This window comes from Ictalurus furcatus, chromosome 5 (genome assembly GCF_023375685.1).
Source record: "Ictalurus furcatus strain D&B chromosome 5, Billie_1.0, whole genome shotgun sequence".
NCBI classification, from domain to species: domain Eukaryota; kingdom Metazoa; phylum Chordata; class Actinopteri; order Siluriformes; family Ictaluridae; genus Ictalurus; species Ictalurus furcatus.
In genome coordinates, this window is record NC_071259.1 from 8,793,324 (window position 1) to 8,812,260 (window position 18,937).

Sequence of the window (18,937 nt, forward strand, 5' to 3'; positions counted from 1 at the left end):
ATGACTTGGAGAAGATCTGCAAAGAGGAGTGGGACAAAATCCCTCCTGAGATGTGTGCAAACCTGGTGGCCAACTACAAGAAACGTCTGACCTCTGTGACTGCCAACAAGGGTTTTGCCACCAAGTACTAAGTCATGTTTTGCAGAGGGGTCAAATACATATTTCCCTGATTAAAATGCAAATCAATTTATAACATTTTTGACATGCGTTTTTCTGGATTTTTTTTTTGTTATTCTGTCTCTCACTGTTCAAATATATCTACCATTAAAATTATAGACTGATCATTTCTTTGTCAGTGGGCAAACGTACAAAATCAGCATGGGATCAAATACTTTTTTCCCCTCACTGTATAGGTCCCACATAAGCCCGCAAAGTTCTTTAGGAGACTATTGCTGCAGATTGGACAACAATTAGTAGTTAAAAGTCCATATGCCAAGATATTGGCCGCCTCTGTAAACCGTTCTGTATCGCCTTTCATCAGAAGAATCACTGCCAACAGTGCTACCCACACAACGTCACACGTCCCCTCGTCACACAGACACATAATGGTTATTCCATCATTGAGCACAGGCGGTCTGCGATACGCAACCCTCCGCAGACTAGTGAGATGGGGCTTGATTGGCTGAACTCAGTACTCGGGGGATGGGGCTCGTGATTATTAACTGTCTGTCTACCAATAGGTGCAATAATTCTTCTTGTCTTGCTCATTTTGCCTGGTACTGTTTCTCTCGTTCGGAGCAGTCTCTCACTCTCGTTGAAATCACTAATGACCAAACGCTGATGTTGACAAAGACTGAGTACGATCCCTATGATGACCAACCTGACTTGTATCCTAAACCTGACTGGGTATCAGATCCTCCCAGCGACGATGACGACTCATTGACGTCCATTTCACACCTATTCTAAATATTCCTTTGATCATGACGACTCTCATTTCACTCCAAAATGAGCTTGCTTGACTACAGGATACTTTACATCTGCAAAAACAGCCTTAGCGCATTCATTATGTCTATTTCATGATGAATTCAGTTGAACCTTGAAAGGATTCTGAAGTTCTGATGTACTCACAGCATACTAATTTCTCTGTTAATTTTAGTTATCATATTTTGTAATGATAAAATGGGGGAAATGTGAGGGTAATTATTCATTTTTACTTTGTAATAATTTTGTTTCTGTTCATCTGAGGATAACACCTAAGAAGGCCAGGTCATGTCACTGAGATCAGTACAGAATGTTTATCTGCTTACAGAGACACAAACATGTTCTTCTGTTCAAGGTTCGTCTGCACATCTTCTAAGACCCTAAAACAAAGCCTGTCTGAACTGCCTCAAACTGCTTCTTATCGGTACACAGAAGTGTGTCATGCTCTGCGTTTCATATATATAGTAGTGGTTCAGCACAAGCGCTTTAGAGCGCTCTCATTATTCTATCCTGTATTAACCATCTTTCTGTAATAAACCTTTTTTTTTTTTTACTTTCAGAGGACGAGTCTGCGAGTGTTGTCTAATCTCCACGACATAAGTAGGGGCCTTAGGGGACTCCGGCACAAGGGGAGATCCCATGCCAAGCTTGTACGGAAACATATGCCCCTTTCAAAAACACTGTAAAAGGTTTATGAGACCACAGAGAGATGCCATTCATAGTGCTGAGGTTTACTAATATGGCAGCCAAATATACCTTTCACATAGAAACTTGTCTGGCAGTTGCTGAAAAAAAGTTAGCATTTCTGCTTGCCATCCTGTACGGGAAGACCCTTTCATTAGAAAAGACTTCTGCATCTCCACATGGGTCCCTCTCACTAACACCAGTACATGTTTCCATTTGTGGTGTGTCTGAAATGCCTGTAGCTTCAGCATTCTTAGGGGAATTACTCTTGTGACTGCCATCATCAATCCTAGCATCCTCAACAGAAGCCGGTAGCACACATAGCATATTGGTAAGCATCATTTGCCAAATCATTTGCCAAATTGCTGCCCGGCAGCCCAAATTGGGCTGCCGGGTTGGCAAAAATAAAGAGTAAATCTAGCCTCATGCCGATGAATCATGTGGCCTGCTTCAATGTTAGAGAGTTCACCATGAGACCTTGTGCTGTACTGAGTTCCCAAAAGGCCTGCTCCTTGGTTCGGGGAACACAAAAAAAATGGACAGAATGGGCGCTCGGCAAAAATACCCATCGCTAGAGAGACCAAAGATTTCAGCTTTGGAATGCATACCTTCGAAAGCACGTGTGTTCTCAGGTGATGGAGGCAGGAAAATAAGCATTGCACAAGTCCAATGATGTGAACCAGTCCTGTAGTTGCATGCTTGAACTATATCTGAATAGTTTAGCATATGAAAAGGGAGGGAATATTAAGAACCAGTCAAGAACTGGTTGAAAACCACCATAAGGAGTTGAGTAGAACTGTGAGGTCAAAACAAAGGGTTCTAAATCAACTTAATTCCTTGTTTCCTATCAATTGTTTCCTTGCAACACTGTCATGAGGACCCAATGATCATATGCAGGTGCTGCCCAAAGTTGGATGTTTTTAGCTGCTCAGTGGGAATCGTTAGTAGTCGGATGTGCTGCTTAGAGTGGAACCTTATGGGCAAACCAGGTTGTGCAGACCTAATAGTACCATTTGGCAAGTATGGTGAATTTGATTCTGAAACCTCCTATTCAAGGCTTCAATTACTGCATTGGTGAACATGAACAAGCTCCAAATTTCAGCATTAATAACTCAAGTAACATTAGCAATGCAACAAATTAAGTCTAAATGTTTACTAAATACACCAGCATTAGCTAGTTTTATTCAGTCTTCAGTGTGGCTAAAACTAAAACCAAATTAGTATCAAATAAATGACAGCATTAAGGCTACGATATGTTGTATTGTTTCTTTCGATACAAGGCTCTCAATTCAATACATATGCAGATCGAACAATACTTTTGCCAGACAGCATAATAAAATTACACGCCCTCCTCTGAAAAAAGCAGCTCCCTTTTAATCTTGAATCAGCAGAGGCTACAGGGATTTAAAAAATAAAAATAAAAACAAAAACCTACGCACTATTATCACGAGACAATACAATAGTATGCTAGTTTACTAATGCACTAGCTCCCATGTTGAGCAGTTGAGCAACACACTGGCATGAATACCGTAAACATACGGCTAATATGGTGCATGTGCACACACACACACATACACACAGCAAACTCTCTGCTATGTGTAGGCAGCCTTCCCTCGCTGATTCAGTCCTGGCTGAAGAGATCACAGTGGCGATTGGGAAGTTCATGTTCAGTAGTGGAGAACACTGGATTCAGGGAGTACACAGAGCTGCGTGACTCTGAGACAACAAGAAAAGCCTCGTGCTTCACACAGGCCACACTGTGAGTCATGCCAGTAACAGCTAGACATAAAAAAAAAAATTTGTTACATTCTAATACGCAGCTTTTGTCTCGTTATACACTGCTGAATTGTTCACATAAACACTATACACAATCTTTATTAATTTTCAATTATTTGCATTTTTATCATGTTGGATGTTTTAATTCATTGGAAACAGAAACCTATGGGACTCAGGAGGGTAGTGGTGGCTTGGCGGTTAAGGCTCTGGGTTACTGATCGGAAGGTGGGGAGTTCAAGCCCCAGCACTGCCAAGCTACCACTGCTGGGCCCTTAACCCTTTCTGCTCCAGGGGTGCTGTATCATGGCTGACCATGCGCTCTGACCCCAGCTTTCTGATATGCTGGGATATGCGAAGAAAAGAACTTCACCGTGCTGTAACGTATATGTGATCTATAAACACTCATTATCATTATTCAAGCAATGCTTATTTTCACTGTATTGAAAATGTATTGTATTGAAATTGTTTCGCTACACCCCTATACAACATCTAACTAAATTTGATAATGAACTTAACTCTGGGCCTCCAGGTGTAAATACTGGAACCCACTATTCAGTCTCACTCGTGCATTTTGCCCCAGTGCCGCAAACGTACTAAATAAGGTATTGTTTTATTCTGGCTGCCAATATACCTATTTCAACTGATGGATGGAATAAACATTAGTTCATGCAGATGTGGATTATTAAATTCATTATGTAAAAAGTGTTACAAGTGTTGTGCATTATTTATCATGAATATTATGATTATACATGAATGTTATCTTTATTTATATCCTGAACATTTAGGACACAGAATGTAAAACCGCTAACAGTGGTTCTGATACCAAGTCTCTGAGTTGGAGCAGCCGTTGGAGATTCGGTCCTATAGTAGCTGTTCTAAAGTTAGAACTCAATCTAGCACAAAACAGGATACAACTGTTTCATGCTGTTCATCATAGCCAGAAGTCAGATTACCTTCATATTCCTAGAATAGCTGAAATGTACGAAATGACCAGCTACAGGTATGTGTGAATGGAAGGAAGAGAATGGCACACTTTATCTGAAAAAAAATACACTCCAAGGCCAGGGGAGCCCGAGCGGCTGGCTTGTCTGTGAGAATTAGCAACAGATGTTGTCTCCAGAGTCATACTGTACCGCTAACATCACTGGTACATGCGTTATTTATTACTTCTGCATAATTAACTTAAGACTATCATATTCTCATCAGGCTATGGATGTTACTGATTGTATGAGTAAACAAAAGGTATTTACAACTTCAGATATGAAATATGCCAGTAAGGGAGCACCTTCTCCCCTTGCCAAAACTTCAAACATCGTGAATGAATTAGTAGCCAAGTGGTAATAATTCAAAATTGGTAAATGGTGCTATATTTAGGTTGGCAGTAAGCCAGAATGCCAATGTCTTTACTTCAGCACTCCAAACAATGAAGCCCCACATGGTCACGGTACTTCCAACAACTGCATACTTACCAAGTTGACATGCAGGTACACAGCACAGCAAAATGCTTCAATGCTTTTTAAAGACTAATAGGTTACAACACAATACCATTAGCAGTTACACAAGGTGTGGGGTGTACTGGCATAACACAACTCGCTACACTGTGTAATTCTTAATTTAGACCTTGCAGTCAGCAATTTCACATGAAATGTTGGGGGGGATTTAAAAAAAAAAAAAAAAAAAAGTGTATTTATGGAGTGTGCTATCAAAAAGTGCCAAACTGTTCATCTTTCCCAACTCATAATTTTCTATAATACTTGTGTATACTTGCACAAGTGCATACTTGCACAAGCCAAACCGATTATCTTTCGATTTTGTTTCATCCTTTTATGGTAAAAACTTTAAAAACGTAGCTATATTTGTGCAGCCAAAGTTCATATTCTGAGTAGACAACAATTATTTTGGCTGCGAGTTAGAGATCTGCGATGCCATAGCTAGAGATCTGTGCTTCTGAAAGAGCAATATTCTTTGTGAGTTCAAACCTGTGTCTGTGCTCTTTCACAGACATTCCTGTGTTCCTACTTTCCCACTGTAAATCAGACCTTAACATTTAGCTTGACATTGTCTACTCTTAAGTGTAGCTGTCCGAGCACTCTGTGTTCTGAATGAGGCTACATAGGAGCTAGCTGATAAATTACAATGATAATTTTATGATGCACAATGACTGTCAAACAAATGTTGTCAAAAAAAATAGACATGCAATCCACTTATATCTTACTATTATAGTATTACGAACTACAAAAGCACAACCGAATTGTGAAACTTTTCAAAATTAAAACAACCTTTTAAAGAACAGTGTAGATCTAAACATACTTGAGCTCCAGCTCATTCCTTGAACGGCTTTATGCTTAAAGCTAGGCCTCAAACACACTAATTTTATATATATTCAGACCATTTAAATGTTTCACTGACTCCGTTACTGTGTCAGCTCCACTACTGGAGCAAGCCTTGGTCAGAAGGTGACAAGGAAGAATAATGAATGAAACTTGTTGAGAGAGATCAACAGAGATTGGCCAGACTGGTTCGAGCTGACAAAAAGGCTACAGTAACTCATAACCACTTATACAATTGTGAATGCAACTCAGAATGCACAACACATCAAACCTTGAGGCAGATGGGCTACAACAGCCGGAGACCAGGTCGGGTTCCACTTCTGTCAGCCAAAAACAGAAAGCTGAGGCCGCAGTGGGCACAGGTGCACCAAAAATGGACAGTTAAAGACTGGAAAAACATAGCCTTGTCTGATGAATCTTGAAGAATCCATGGGCCCAACCTGCCTTGCATCAACAGTCCAGGCTGGTGCAGGTGGTTTAATGGTGTGGGGAATGTTTTCTTGTCCCATTCTGGGCTGACCATGTGCAGCCCTTCATAGCCACAATTTATCCATCTTCTAATGGCTACTCCCAGCATGACAACGCAGCATGTCACAAAGCAAAAGTCGCCTCAAACTGTTTTTCATTAACACAACAATGAGTTCAGTGCTCTTCATTGGCCTTCCCCGTCATCAGATCCGAATCCAATGTGGTAGAACGAGAGATTCGCAGTATGAAAGTGCGCCAGAAAAATCTGCAGGAATTGCGTGATGCAATCATGTCAACATGGACCAGAATCTCAAAGGACTGTTTCCAAAATCTTGTGCAATCCATGCCACTAAGAATTGAGGCTGTTTTGAGCGCAAAGGGAGGCCCTACCCAGTATTAGTATAGAGCTCCTAATTAACTACACAGTGAGTGTATGCAGAAATAAATTAAACTCTTTTTATGATACTATAAAGAGACAAGTAAATGTAAAAATATTAGCCTATCACAAAATGCCATTTAAAAAATACTACTATACATACTATATTTACATTACATAGACAGACATTATACATAGATTCTTTATTCTTCCACTAAGGGTTACGCAGCCAAACACAGAATGAAATAGGGAGCTTAACAACTAAAAGAATGCCTAAAATGCTGCTACGCAAGCTGACCTTGTTGTAGCCCCTCCCACTCCAGTACAGTAACATACTAACATAGGTGCCTGTGCTCCCTGTGCCCCCATGCTGCATTCCTCAGCCAAGCCACCTGTTAGCACTCATTGATGCCAGTTTATTCACGCTTGTTCACACTGGAGGGAAAAACCACTCAGATAGGCGAAACAGATGGAGGAGAGTGCCACTGTGGGTATGCTGAGGAGGCCATCCAAACAGCACCTCCTGCCATGATTTAAACAGGAACCTGCTTACAGATGCACGCTCAAAAGAGGGAGTCAAACACTTTTACAGGAATGCAGAGAAGCCTTAGAGGCTGCTGCCTTGAAAACAGGAGTACATAAAGGCAGTTTTCAACCGTGTTGTGAAAATCTGAGAGAGTTACTTGTTAAAGATACATTCCTTTACAACAAAATACATGTTTATAAGGTTCTCAAAGAGCAGTCTGTGAAGCATAGTCAAGGAATCTGCCATTCGCTTTGCCCTTTAGTAACATTAAAGTACAGAAAATCACAATCCACCATAACCAAGGTTATCGTGTTTATTTATTATTGAGTTCAAACAAAATTTTCGGGGGGTGGGGGGGCTGGGGCGGAGTGTGATGTATTTGCCTTGAGACGTAGTTTATCTATAAACTTCGCATGCCAGCTATGTGAGCTCTGCCATTAGTAGTCTGTCTTTGCAGAGCTGCTGTTCAACACAGCACAGAGACAGCATTCACAAAATTTGCGATCGCAAAATCCTGGAGGGACTGACTGATGGTAGCAACCTAGCTGGCTATGTTTAGCTATTAAAAAATGCCTGGTTGCTTTTGCTGTGTATTTTTTATTTTTTTAATTGTTTGCTTATTTTTTACCCTGCCTTTTATACCTAGCCAGCTAATGTCAGGATGCTACGTCCTCTACCTCACAATAAAAAAAATTTTCTAAGCCTGGACATAATGACTGACATATGACATATCTAATATGCTGTATAATGATATGATCCTAAATCTCTGTCAAATCCAACAGCTCTGACTGTAAATTACTTTTATTGTACTTTTTCAACTTCCATGGCAACTCCCAACAGTTCAGGTATGCCTTTTTTCCACACATTTTCAATACCCTAATTTAACATCATGATGAATATGATCTAGTTTGTAGTAAAATCTTACAAACCAGAGCTGTGCAATATGACTGTAGAACTTGGAAGCTGACAAAAGTATCTGAATATTAAATAAATGTAGTATATAATATAGTATACATACACATATACACACATACACATATACACACATACATACACATTATATTATATACACACACACACACACACACACACACACACACACACACACACACACACAGAGTGCCCGCCACTAATATTGGCACCCTTGGTAAATATGAGCAAAGATGTCTGTTGTTTAACCTTTATGTTTTATTTTTTTAAAGATCACAAAAATACTCTGTTCTCATGGAAATCAAACAATTGCAAACAAAATACAGGTTTATCTATAAAAAAAATAAAATAAAAAAAGGGCGTTAAATATAGGTGTGCAACAATTATTGGCACCCTTTTCGTCAATACTTTGAGACATGTATAGACATCATAATTTAAAGATCTTGGGGTTTTTTTTCTTCGTTTTGAACTTGCTAAACTTTGAAAAGAATTAAATGAATCTAAACAGTAGATATAAACCATAACGTGGTAAGTGCGTCTAAAGTTTTTACATTATACTGAAATAGCTAAACTCCTATTACTAACCTTTACCAGCAAGCTAACACTGCCGTAGCCTAACTAGCTAAAACATTACCAAACAGTCACGCTGGGCATACGCTAAGCATCAAGTGTTCAGCATCACTGAAGAACACTAGCTATTTGAGTAGAAAATTCAATTCTTTATTTGTTTGAACATGCTGAAACTGTCTCCGTTTCCCTGGGATTTACGTTCTGTATTTCTGATTTGTATTAATGAGATTTGTATTTAGGGTTCTGATTTTTTGGTGTGACCTGTACATTTGAACTCAAAACAAAGAAAAAACACGGGCAAAAATGTAACATCATTAAATATACCAGATCAAATCGTCAGAGCTTTTCTGACAAATCTGCGCGTGACCCAGCAAAGTGGAAAAGGCTAGAACAGGAACTTCTACTTCCTTTGGCTCAGTGTAGTCTGGCCCCGTGTAAACAGCATTCAGACAAGTTCCTGAGTTTCGGACAGTTTTAAAGAGAACAGTAACTAAAGCTGGAGTGGGGATTACAGCTGGGGGGGGGGGGAGGAGGAATCTGGAACCTTTTGAACAATCATTGTGTGACCTATTAACTTAAGTACTAAAGTGGTGTACTTAAGAGGTAAGTGTTGGAGTCAATGTGGGAGGTTAGAGAGTATTACCATTAATAAACCGTTTACAAAACAGGAAATAAGAAAAATAAATAAATAAATACCACCACCATGCGACATGAATATACAATCGGTTTTAAAAGAAAAGAAAAAGAAAAATATAATACCCATAACAAGCTGTTTTTTTTTTGTTTTTTTGGAAAGTAAACCCTACAAGTCTACCTCATGGACCAATCACCACCAATGAAGACGCCTTTTAAGTAACCAGCTGATTTATGAACCTTGGCATATTAAGGCGAAAAAGTATTTTGAGCCAGATCCACAGAAGTGCAATGATGCTTCGAGTCTAAATATCTTCCCAAATTGCGGGGAAAGTTGAACGAAATCTAGCTCCATGTTACGGCTCTCGGTTCCTCAGACTAAGAGGGTGAAAATGCAGGAACTGGATTTTATTACAGGCTTTTTGTTAGACACGTACGGTGACCTGCAGTTTACAGAGGGAAATCGATAATCATCCAGGATTAACAACGCACCGAGAGCATTACTTCTACTCTACAGAACCATCAAAAACTCCAAAGGGAGATCGTTTTCCGTTTCCTCTCACTGAAGCAGCGTGCATCTTTTTTGGGTTTGGTTTTTTTTTTTGAGAAAATTTAAACAAACATGTGATGTGCGAGAAAAATCGAGTGACATCACATAACTTCTGAGTAAAATGACATGCTTTTATCACGAACAGCATAATTTCAACAAACGGAGGCAAACACCAGAACGGAAAAAAATTTTACTCGTGGAAAGAACAACTACAACAAATGAAACAGCCACCTAACCGTTCTTAATAATAATAATAATAATAATAATAATAATAATAATAATAATAATGCTTACATTTTGTTGCTACTGTCCCCATACAACCAATAAGCTACTACTTCAACAAGAAAGAAAATAACTTACACCACATGAACCTCAAGTCTGAGCATCTTCTGTGGTTTAATTTCCAGTGAGAACTTTATCTTCGCTCTTCTCTGCCTTGCTCTCCTTGTGGTGTGTCTGGCTCGTGAAATCACTCGGCCTGTTGCGTTCCTCCGTAGTTGTTTGGTTTGGGGGGGGGGGGGGGGTTTGGGTGAACTTTGCTCTCTGTTCAGAGACCACACTGTGCTCTTCTGGACCAAAATGTGTCGCTCGAAAAAAGGACGAACGTTCAGACATTCACATGCTGACAATATTCCAAGACAGCGTGCTTAAAAACATCGAATAGGGCATCAGATACTGTATACAAGATAATTAGATTACATACCAGCATCAGACACTAACAATCAATATTATTCAGATGGGATTGTCAGATTAGCAGGCAAATCTGTATCAAGTTAATCACTTCTGTGAAACCTGCTGAAAACAATCATTAGTTAATAGGTCGAAAGGGGAAAACTGTTGAGAAGTCTAACTAGACGGCATATTTTAACGTAGCATAAGAATAAAAAATAAATAATAATAATCATAATTTTACAAGCACACACAAAACATTTAATGAGGCGCTTTGATTTAGAGCGGTCAAAAAGAGTGTGTTCACGGTTAAATCTAGAGCTGCAACAGCTAATCGATAATAATCGATTATGAAGATCTTTGTTAACGAATCTCATTGTCGATTAGTCGGTCTGTGCGCGGCACGGGGAACATTTACTCAGCGTGTTACTTTTGTTTTGAAAACATGCCCCGGCACAGAGTACAGACCAAAGTTGTGTGCCAAATGATGCACTATTGCACTTACACCATGTACTCCACCGCCTAGTGTATGGATTTTAGAAAGGTAGTATCGTCTCAAATGTAACACTAAAGGTTTTTTACTAACTGGAAGCATTAGCCGGTTGCCAGTCGATGGCACATGACGTCAAACGCGCGTGACGTCACGCTGCTAGCTTTAGTAGAAAACCCGGAATCAACGATAATGACTTTCTTCATTTTACAGAGTCATATGTCAGTGTTACCTTTTATGCCCAACATGGCCTCAGTCACCATCAGATGGAGGCGAAATCATCAAGTGACTGAGGAAAAATGTGTGCGCCCTCCAAGTCCTCCAAGTCAAGGTGTGAGAGCATTTAAAACTTTACAAAGCGGAGCTTGTATAGCACGGAAGCATGGCCGCGATGCTGTTGCGCTCCGCTTTGTAAAGTTTGAAATTCTCGCCTTAAAGTTTGAAAAGCACCGATTAACTTATTATTCGGAAAAATTAATCGACCGATTAATCGATTATGGGGGGGAAAATTGTTAGTTAACTGTCAGTTAGGAGAAAATGAGAATTTTTACTTGGACTAGTTAGCGGTGAGTAAATGTAATGGTTGTACTGTAGTGTCAGGCTAAAAGTCTGGCTCACTGAATAATAATAGGTAATAATAATAATCATAATAATCATAATAATAATAATAATAATAATAATAATAATACTAAACATGTGCCTTTTTTAGCATAAGTACTGGCTCACTGCTGACAAAACTAGACTTTACGTGGTTTATGTTGACAACTGGATGAAATACACAGGTTTTGCTTGCTTTTTTCCCCCCGATTCTGGCTTTTGCCACACCTTCCCATAAATTAAATCCACAGGTTTTCCTTCAACATAAACACTTCTGCTCTTCTTTCATACCCTTAATGTGGGGAAGACCAGAATGAAACATGACTTGGTTGCACACTGAAGGTGAATTCCTCACCCAGCCAACGGAGAAATGACCCACTTCCTGAAACAGCTGAAGAATTCCCAGACCGTTTTGTAACTTTACCTCCGGCTACGAGTGTCTTAGATACGACTCACATTCTATTTTAATCATATCTTCCACAACAAATAACTGCATTCTTTCCACTTCCTCGACTTTTATGTTGGTCACTTCATTACAGTTTATGGGGTGATACCCATCGCTACAGCTGGTATGCTAGCAATTAAAACCGGCGATAATAGACACCTGTTGTGGTCCATGTGTGTTCTGCTATGCTAGATTTCACAACCTATTATAAAAAAAAAAACGAAATATATAAGGTTTTGGAACCTCAACCATGGCTGATTGTGCTTGCTTTATATTCTTAACATAAACTTCACAGTTTCATCAACTGTGCGTTATCTGATTAGATCAAATGTCCTTTAACTGTTACCAAGAGTCAAAGTTGAGTGGAAAAAAACGAGTCAGCTGATTATCCCTAAAATACTACAGTGGGCTTTGCTTTTCAGAGGTTTTTTTAGACAGTTTAGGCAGTTTGAGGTTTACAGTTTCAGGGAAAACAGTAAAAAAAAAAAACAAACAAAAAAAACTGCTTTAAAGCTTTTCCTGACTAGTTTACAGAACTATAAATAGTAAAGCAGACACAAAAACAACGTCAAACTGAAATGGTAAAACCTAAACATACATAGCTCTAAAAATACACAGGTATGATGGAGCACAACTTATACCACTACCATCATTAAACATATTATTCAGTAACTACACTGAGACTAATGGGAAATAGGTGTGTAGTTATGACAGTGACTACGTTTACATGGACAGCAGTAATCTAATTACTGACCTTACTCTGAGTAAGACAATATTGTGATTAAGGTGTTTACAGGAGTCGCTTTTAGAATACTCCTTTCATGTTCCTGTTTTACATGTTACAGAACATAGAGCTATTAACGGCACACGCCATTACATCACTGCGCCACGCGTCCGACGTTCCCTCCAGAATTTCAGGTATCGAAATACAGTTCGTCTTCGTTATGGTACCGTATACAGTTCCGGGTGTTTTTCATCTTTAATTTCATGAAAGCTTTAAGTGCAGGTAATTATTTGTCATGCTGTACGTGCAAATAGACGACTGCTTGAAGCCGTGGGCTGCGTCTGAAGTAGCCACAATACACGTATAGTCGGTAAGTACGCGGTTTCAGATGCAGCCATACTCTCTTGTTTGCCGTAAAACGGTTGAGCACTGCCGTGTGTGTATGTGTCCTGTTGCAAAATGCGGTGAAAACTCTCACACGACGTTAATAGTGTGATTAAGGTGTGTACATGTCTGTAATACACGTCGATAATGTGACTAAAACAGGAATACGCCACATGTCTTAATTCAATTTGTGTTTACTTCAAGTATGACTTTAGTGGGATTAAGGTCATCAATAATCGCTGTTTACATGCTAGTTTCTTAATCAGAGTATTGTATTCATCGGGTTAATATGAGATTATTGTTGTCCATGTAAACATACTGAATGAGAAATGAAAACGTGCACTGGGAGTAGGTCATTAGGTCAATAATCATTTTTCATGATTCGTAATTGAATCGTCTTAGGAAAGGCGTTACTAACCTTGATGAACCCCATTGTGATGGAACTCGCTCACTCACACGCACACGCTGCTACAACTAGATTCAACAAAATGTCTCCGTGAAACGGACAGAAAAATAGGGCTGGGCGATATGACAACAATATCATATCACGATACTTGAGGACATTTCTACGATACACCATGTGGATCTAACAAAATGTCTGCAAAACAGGATTAAAATAAACAAACAAAAATACATTAAACTGAGTTTGACGGTTGTTTAATGCCTACAAAGTCAAAGCAGACTGACTTTTAAAACAATTACGTCAAAATCAATGGCAACCATTCAGTGCCATTTCATTCACAATTATTAAAAAACGAAAAAAATGCATCACCATACCAACGATATCTCAGAAAAGTGTATTCAGCGTAATCATCATATTATATCGATATATCACCCAGCCCTACGTCTAACTAGCTTATACACACACACAGTTTTAGCCAATTTCTTGGTGTTCCACATTGCTACAAAGGTCCTTTTTTTTTTTTTTTTTTTTTTTTTTTTTTCAAACCTGGGGCCATTGTGAACGTTCCATTTAAGCATCTCACTATCTAATCGCAATGATTAGAATGGGTCAGAGTTTGCTTAAACTCTGCATTTTCCCATTGGTCCGATTAAGACAAGCTCTCCTCTGTACGGATAATGAGGACTTATCTCCTCATCATACTGCAAGCGAGATCCTCTGAAGTACCACTGATAATGACGATGACGTAATCATAAGCCTGTTCTGGAAACTTAATAGAAAAATCACACCCACCCCCCCATACACGTTTTAAATGAATACATTACCGTTGCTTTTGGGTCTGTTTTACATTCAAACTTGTTTTTAAAAAGGACAACCTACAGAAAGTTAATATTATGCAGAATTGTCTTATGGTATGACGGCAGCTTGCCGAGGTAGACATCGACTGCCTGGTACAAAACTATACACTGGTGCACTTCTTGCAAGTGACTTACAAACTCACTTGAAATCTGGTGTCATCAGTACAACACACTATCGATCTATCTATAGAGCTAACTATCACAGCCTAGGCTAGTGACGACAGACAAGAAGATCAGCAGCGTTAACAATCAGTGGCACTTACTCACCAAGGCCTTTCTGAGTATATTTCCCGCTCTGTGAGTGTGAGAAAAGTTACAGGAGCTGGTGTGTGCTGCTGGAGGACCCGGTCGGCATTTAGTCCTTTGTGTGCCTTATCAGCAGGGATTAGGCAGGAGGGCACGGTGGAAACGAACGCAGAGCTTTCAGCTGACGGCTCCAGCGCCCACTGCTCTGTTGCACACGTTGCTATTTCTAGTACTGGCAAACCCCAGTCGTCGTACACCCCCCACACCTCACCCCCCACACACAGTAATGTACATACATCCTACACTTTATAATTCCTGTTGCAAGTTGGTCGGTTTGTTGCAATGTATGTATGCATGTACCGTATGTATTGTGTATGTATGTGCTTACGTGCGTGTACGTGCATGTGTTTGTATGAGCTTAGAAGATCTGTCATATTAAGGAGACTGGGGGGTTGGGATGTGTTCTCAAATGACTCACGGAGAATAATAAAAGTGAGAAATGGCCTTAAAGCTCAGGGATTTTTTATTTATTTATTTTTTTATGAAAAAGGATCTGCCATCGAGATCCGTATCTCATGTCTAAAGATCCTAAAAGCACACAGCTCACAGCTGAAACAGAGGTGGGTGAGTGTAAGTGTGAGTGTGTGTGTGTGGGGAGGGGGGGTATACACTGCTATAAAAATGCTAGGCCCATAGGCTTTGGGAAATATGGATTCTAGGCTTCGGCGATATTGATTTTTCCCTGCTCACGATTTACCAATCTTCCAAAAAAAAAAAAAAAAAAAAAAAGACAATAAAGGATTTACTCATCCGCAAATGACAGCCAAGAAAAACAATCCACCATTTCAGGTTTAGCGAGCACAGGAGAGCGGAATAAAATCAGCTTTGCGGTCAGGAACTGCTTGCTGGCAGTTCCTCACAAAAAAAATGGCCTAGATGTTGGGTTTTTAGATGATTCTGCTGTAAATAATGAAAAACACCAGCACTCTTTTTGACATAACCCTTTAGCAAATTGGTTGTTTAATGTCCACGTGGCTGACGTTGTTTGCTGGTGTCGCTGCTGCTTAAAGGGTTCAAATGTGTCTTAGCAATGAGCTGCACAGAGCACCAAAAAACCCACCTGAGGTTATGGAACAATTAAAAGGTGAGGTCAATGAGGCTTCGATGTCAAATTACTTCTTGTAATATTTGGTTACGGCAGCTGTCGATAAAATATCTGCTAGGAGAAAAGAAACTTTCCTTGTAAATGCCGAATCAAAACAAGCAGTGTGGAAAACCGAACGTTCATCCGATCGGGACAGGGAGACGCATATAACTTCCTGTAAATCATTTTGTTTGTTAATTGAGAAGGCTTAGCCTAAGCAGCACAAGTGTATTTATTTTGGGGCTTGGCCTGGGAGGAAACACTGAATGTACACTGGGTACAGTTAGGAAATTCAAATATGCTAAATTATTAATAATAATAATAATAATAATAATGAGTGACTACAACATATATGACAAATTAATCACCTCACATCACAGTGCTTTATTGCGTTTCTAACACAATGCGAGCACAAGCAGTACCCACTGACCCCATAACTTTCTATTCCATGTTATTATACCACTTTATTCCATTATTGTTGAATCTTCTAATCTGATTGGTCATAAGGTGCTGATTAATTGTTTTCTAAGAGCAGCTCTGACAATAGTGTTAGCTGTAATTCAATTAATAATCTTCTTCTAATACATAATCATTTCTATCATAACAGCGCATTAAGAAGGACTTGAACGGTAGACGATCCACATAAAAAAAAGGAAAAAAAAAGATTAAGTTATTTAACAAAGACAAGTGTATAATCGTTGACATGGTGGCGCTTTCTATAAGGCGACTTTTATTAATATGTCCAGTGGCAGAACTTTAAACCCTAGTTACATTTTCCACCACGGGAAAGTCTTCAGAACAGAGGACTCTTCAGGATCTTGATAATACGCTTCAAAAGAGAGAATAAAAGAGAGGCTGGTGAGGGAACAACTGTTTATAGCTGCTTTGAGAACAGGAAATAACTTGTATTGCTGATGTTCTACAACATTTAATGAAAATAAAAAATAAAAAATAAAGCAAGACGTCATTCTCCCATCTATTTTCTGTAACGCTTATCCTACACAGTGTCGTGGGGAGCCTGAAGCCTATCTCAGGGAACTCGGGGCAGAAGGTGGGAGACACCCTGGACGGGGTGCCAACCCATCGCAGGGCACAATCGCACACACACTCACACACCCATTCACACACTACGGGCAATTTGGAAATGCTAATCAGCCTACAACACATGTCTTCGGACTGGGGGAGGAAACCACAGTACACGGAAGAAACCCCGAAAGAACAAAAGAAGCACTTTTATTAGTCACAGGCAACATGCAGGTCAATATTTTATCAACGCTTACTTAAGTTGTTTACCAGTTGCATGAGCAAGCCAAGTTGAACTGCTGAACAATGAAATGTTGCCTATGATTAAAATGCAGTAAAAGTATGAGCAAACTATTTTTTCATTTTCCATTTGACAAACTACGAAACCAGCTCTCACACACACACACACGCATTACATTCCTGTAAATCTTCTCAGCATAAAAGATGGTGGTCAGATGATGAGGAACTGATAAAGCAAGAATTGTTTCGCTGCACTTTCCTAAATCTTGAGCAACCCCAAGGCCTGCATATCTGATCCCGCTTTCGCAGTCAGGTGGTGAAGATTTGATCCTGTCATAGAACCGTACACTCATATGAAAACAATGTCCTAAACTGTAAGTGACAGCTGGCGATGGCGACCTGACACCCATATTAGTGTTACAGGGAAACACGGGCAGAGTTGATGCAAATAAATACATCAATATGAGACAACATGAGTGCAGACACCATTCAGGGACAGTCTCTTGAAACCCAAAGGCATTCTGGGTCACGGTTCCCCAAAAGCTTTAAGAGCATAAAAGATCATGTTCATTCAAATGGGGTTTTGAAAGCCAGGCGATCAGAAATCACACTGGACATCTTCATATGCATATACAAAGCTTTTTATTATTATTATTATTATTCTGCACTTTTGAGGTTGACAGAAGAGGCATTGAGATGTAATGCACAGACCGTATATCCTGCATGCATCCTTTGCAACCCCTGGCTGTGTGGCTGTGTGTGTGGTAATGAGTACTGATTTAAAGGTGTGCAGAAAAGGAATATTCCCTAGATTGGTTCACAATCAATAATAATAATAATAATAATAATAATAATAATGAAAAAAATAACACTAACACCATTTACACCAAGGTGTTCTGCTCATTCAACACCTTGCAAACATAAAAATAGCTAGCTAGCTACATTCATAGTATTCCACTCACATTCTTTTTTTTTGTTATCCAGAAGAAGAAAAAAAAAAACTGTGAAAGTGTTTTAGTATTTTTTCCCCCTACGAGTAACATCCCAAATGTTGATGTACCTGTTACTAAGGAACAATGGAGTGCTGAGATTGCTGCATTGAATTCCATACGGTTTATTGACAATGCATTGAGCAGAAGGTTTCATTTAAAAAAAAAAAAAAAAAATCATCAAGCCATCGCCCACTATCAATATCGCGATGAGATTAGAGGAATAAAATAAAAATCCTGTACGCTTACCTGTCGACAGCATTAATAGCGCCGCGAAAACTTCACCTTCCCAGCTAGTGAACGTGTTTAAAGGCCAAGCTTGAGATAAACGCGACCATAACGGACCAGTCCTGAGTGTCCCCCACTACAGACAGCTCTTATCCCGCAGCAGTAGCAGCAGTAGCAGCAACCAGCCTCGGCGTCACCCGCGTCCCCAGATATCTTCCGTGAGCGCTTCCCAAACCTCACCTGCCTTCTTTTATCGGCTTTCTTTCAACTCCATACTGGAGACGACAGCGTCAAAAAGTCGACATCTCTGCCCGTGTCTAGCGGAGCCGTAGAGACGGAAGTCAAAACACAGGAGGCGTGCTATGCTAACGGGGTTTCGGATTGACACTCCCACGCGCCGCACGTCGTCTTTCACTTCTGTTTTTTTGTCTCGTTTTGGCCCCAGACGCAGTGTATACCCAGGGTAATACCAAAAACGTTAAATAAATTTAAAACAAAAAAAGGTTTTTGAGGGGGTTCATGTAGATATAATGACAGGACAAGCTGTAGTTTCACAGTAATGGATGAACATTGAGTGTGCGCTCTTTTCAGCTGACAGCTGGACGTCATCCGCTTGGTAATATTGGAGTTAGTGCGCATGCGCGGGGTGCTTCACGTTACGTTTTGTAATCAGTGCTCCTCAATTTAATTTAATTTAATTTAATTTAATTTTTTATCTCACGCTGACCTAAAAT

General features: G+C 39.7%; 1 protein-coding gene across 1 annotated transcript in view; it reads right to left on the minus strand.

The window, feature by feature from the left end:
- Positions 1-18,937, minus strand: part of mib2 (MIB E3 ubiquitin protein ligase 2) — a 92,106-nt gene extending 73,169 nt beyond the window's left edge. The window contains exon 1 of the mRNA XM_053624623.1: positions 18,225-18,937. Within this exon, the coding sequence (XP_053480598.1) occupies positions 18,225-18,237 (13 nt within the window). The 5' untranslated portion in view covers positions 18,238-18,937. The remainder of the gene's footprint in view (positions 1-18,224) is intronic.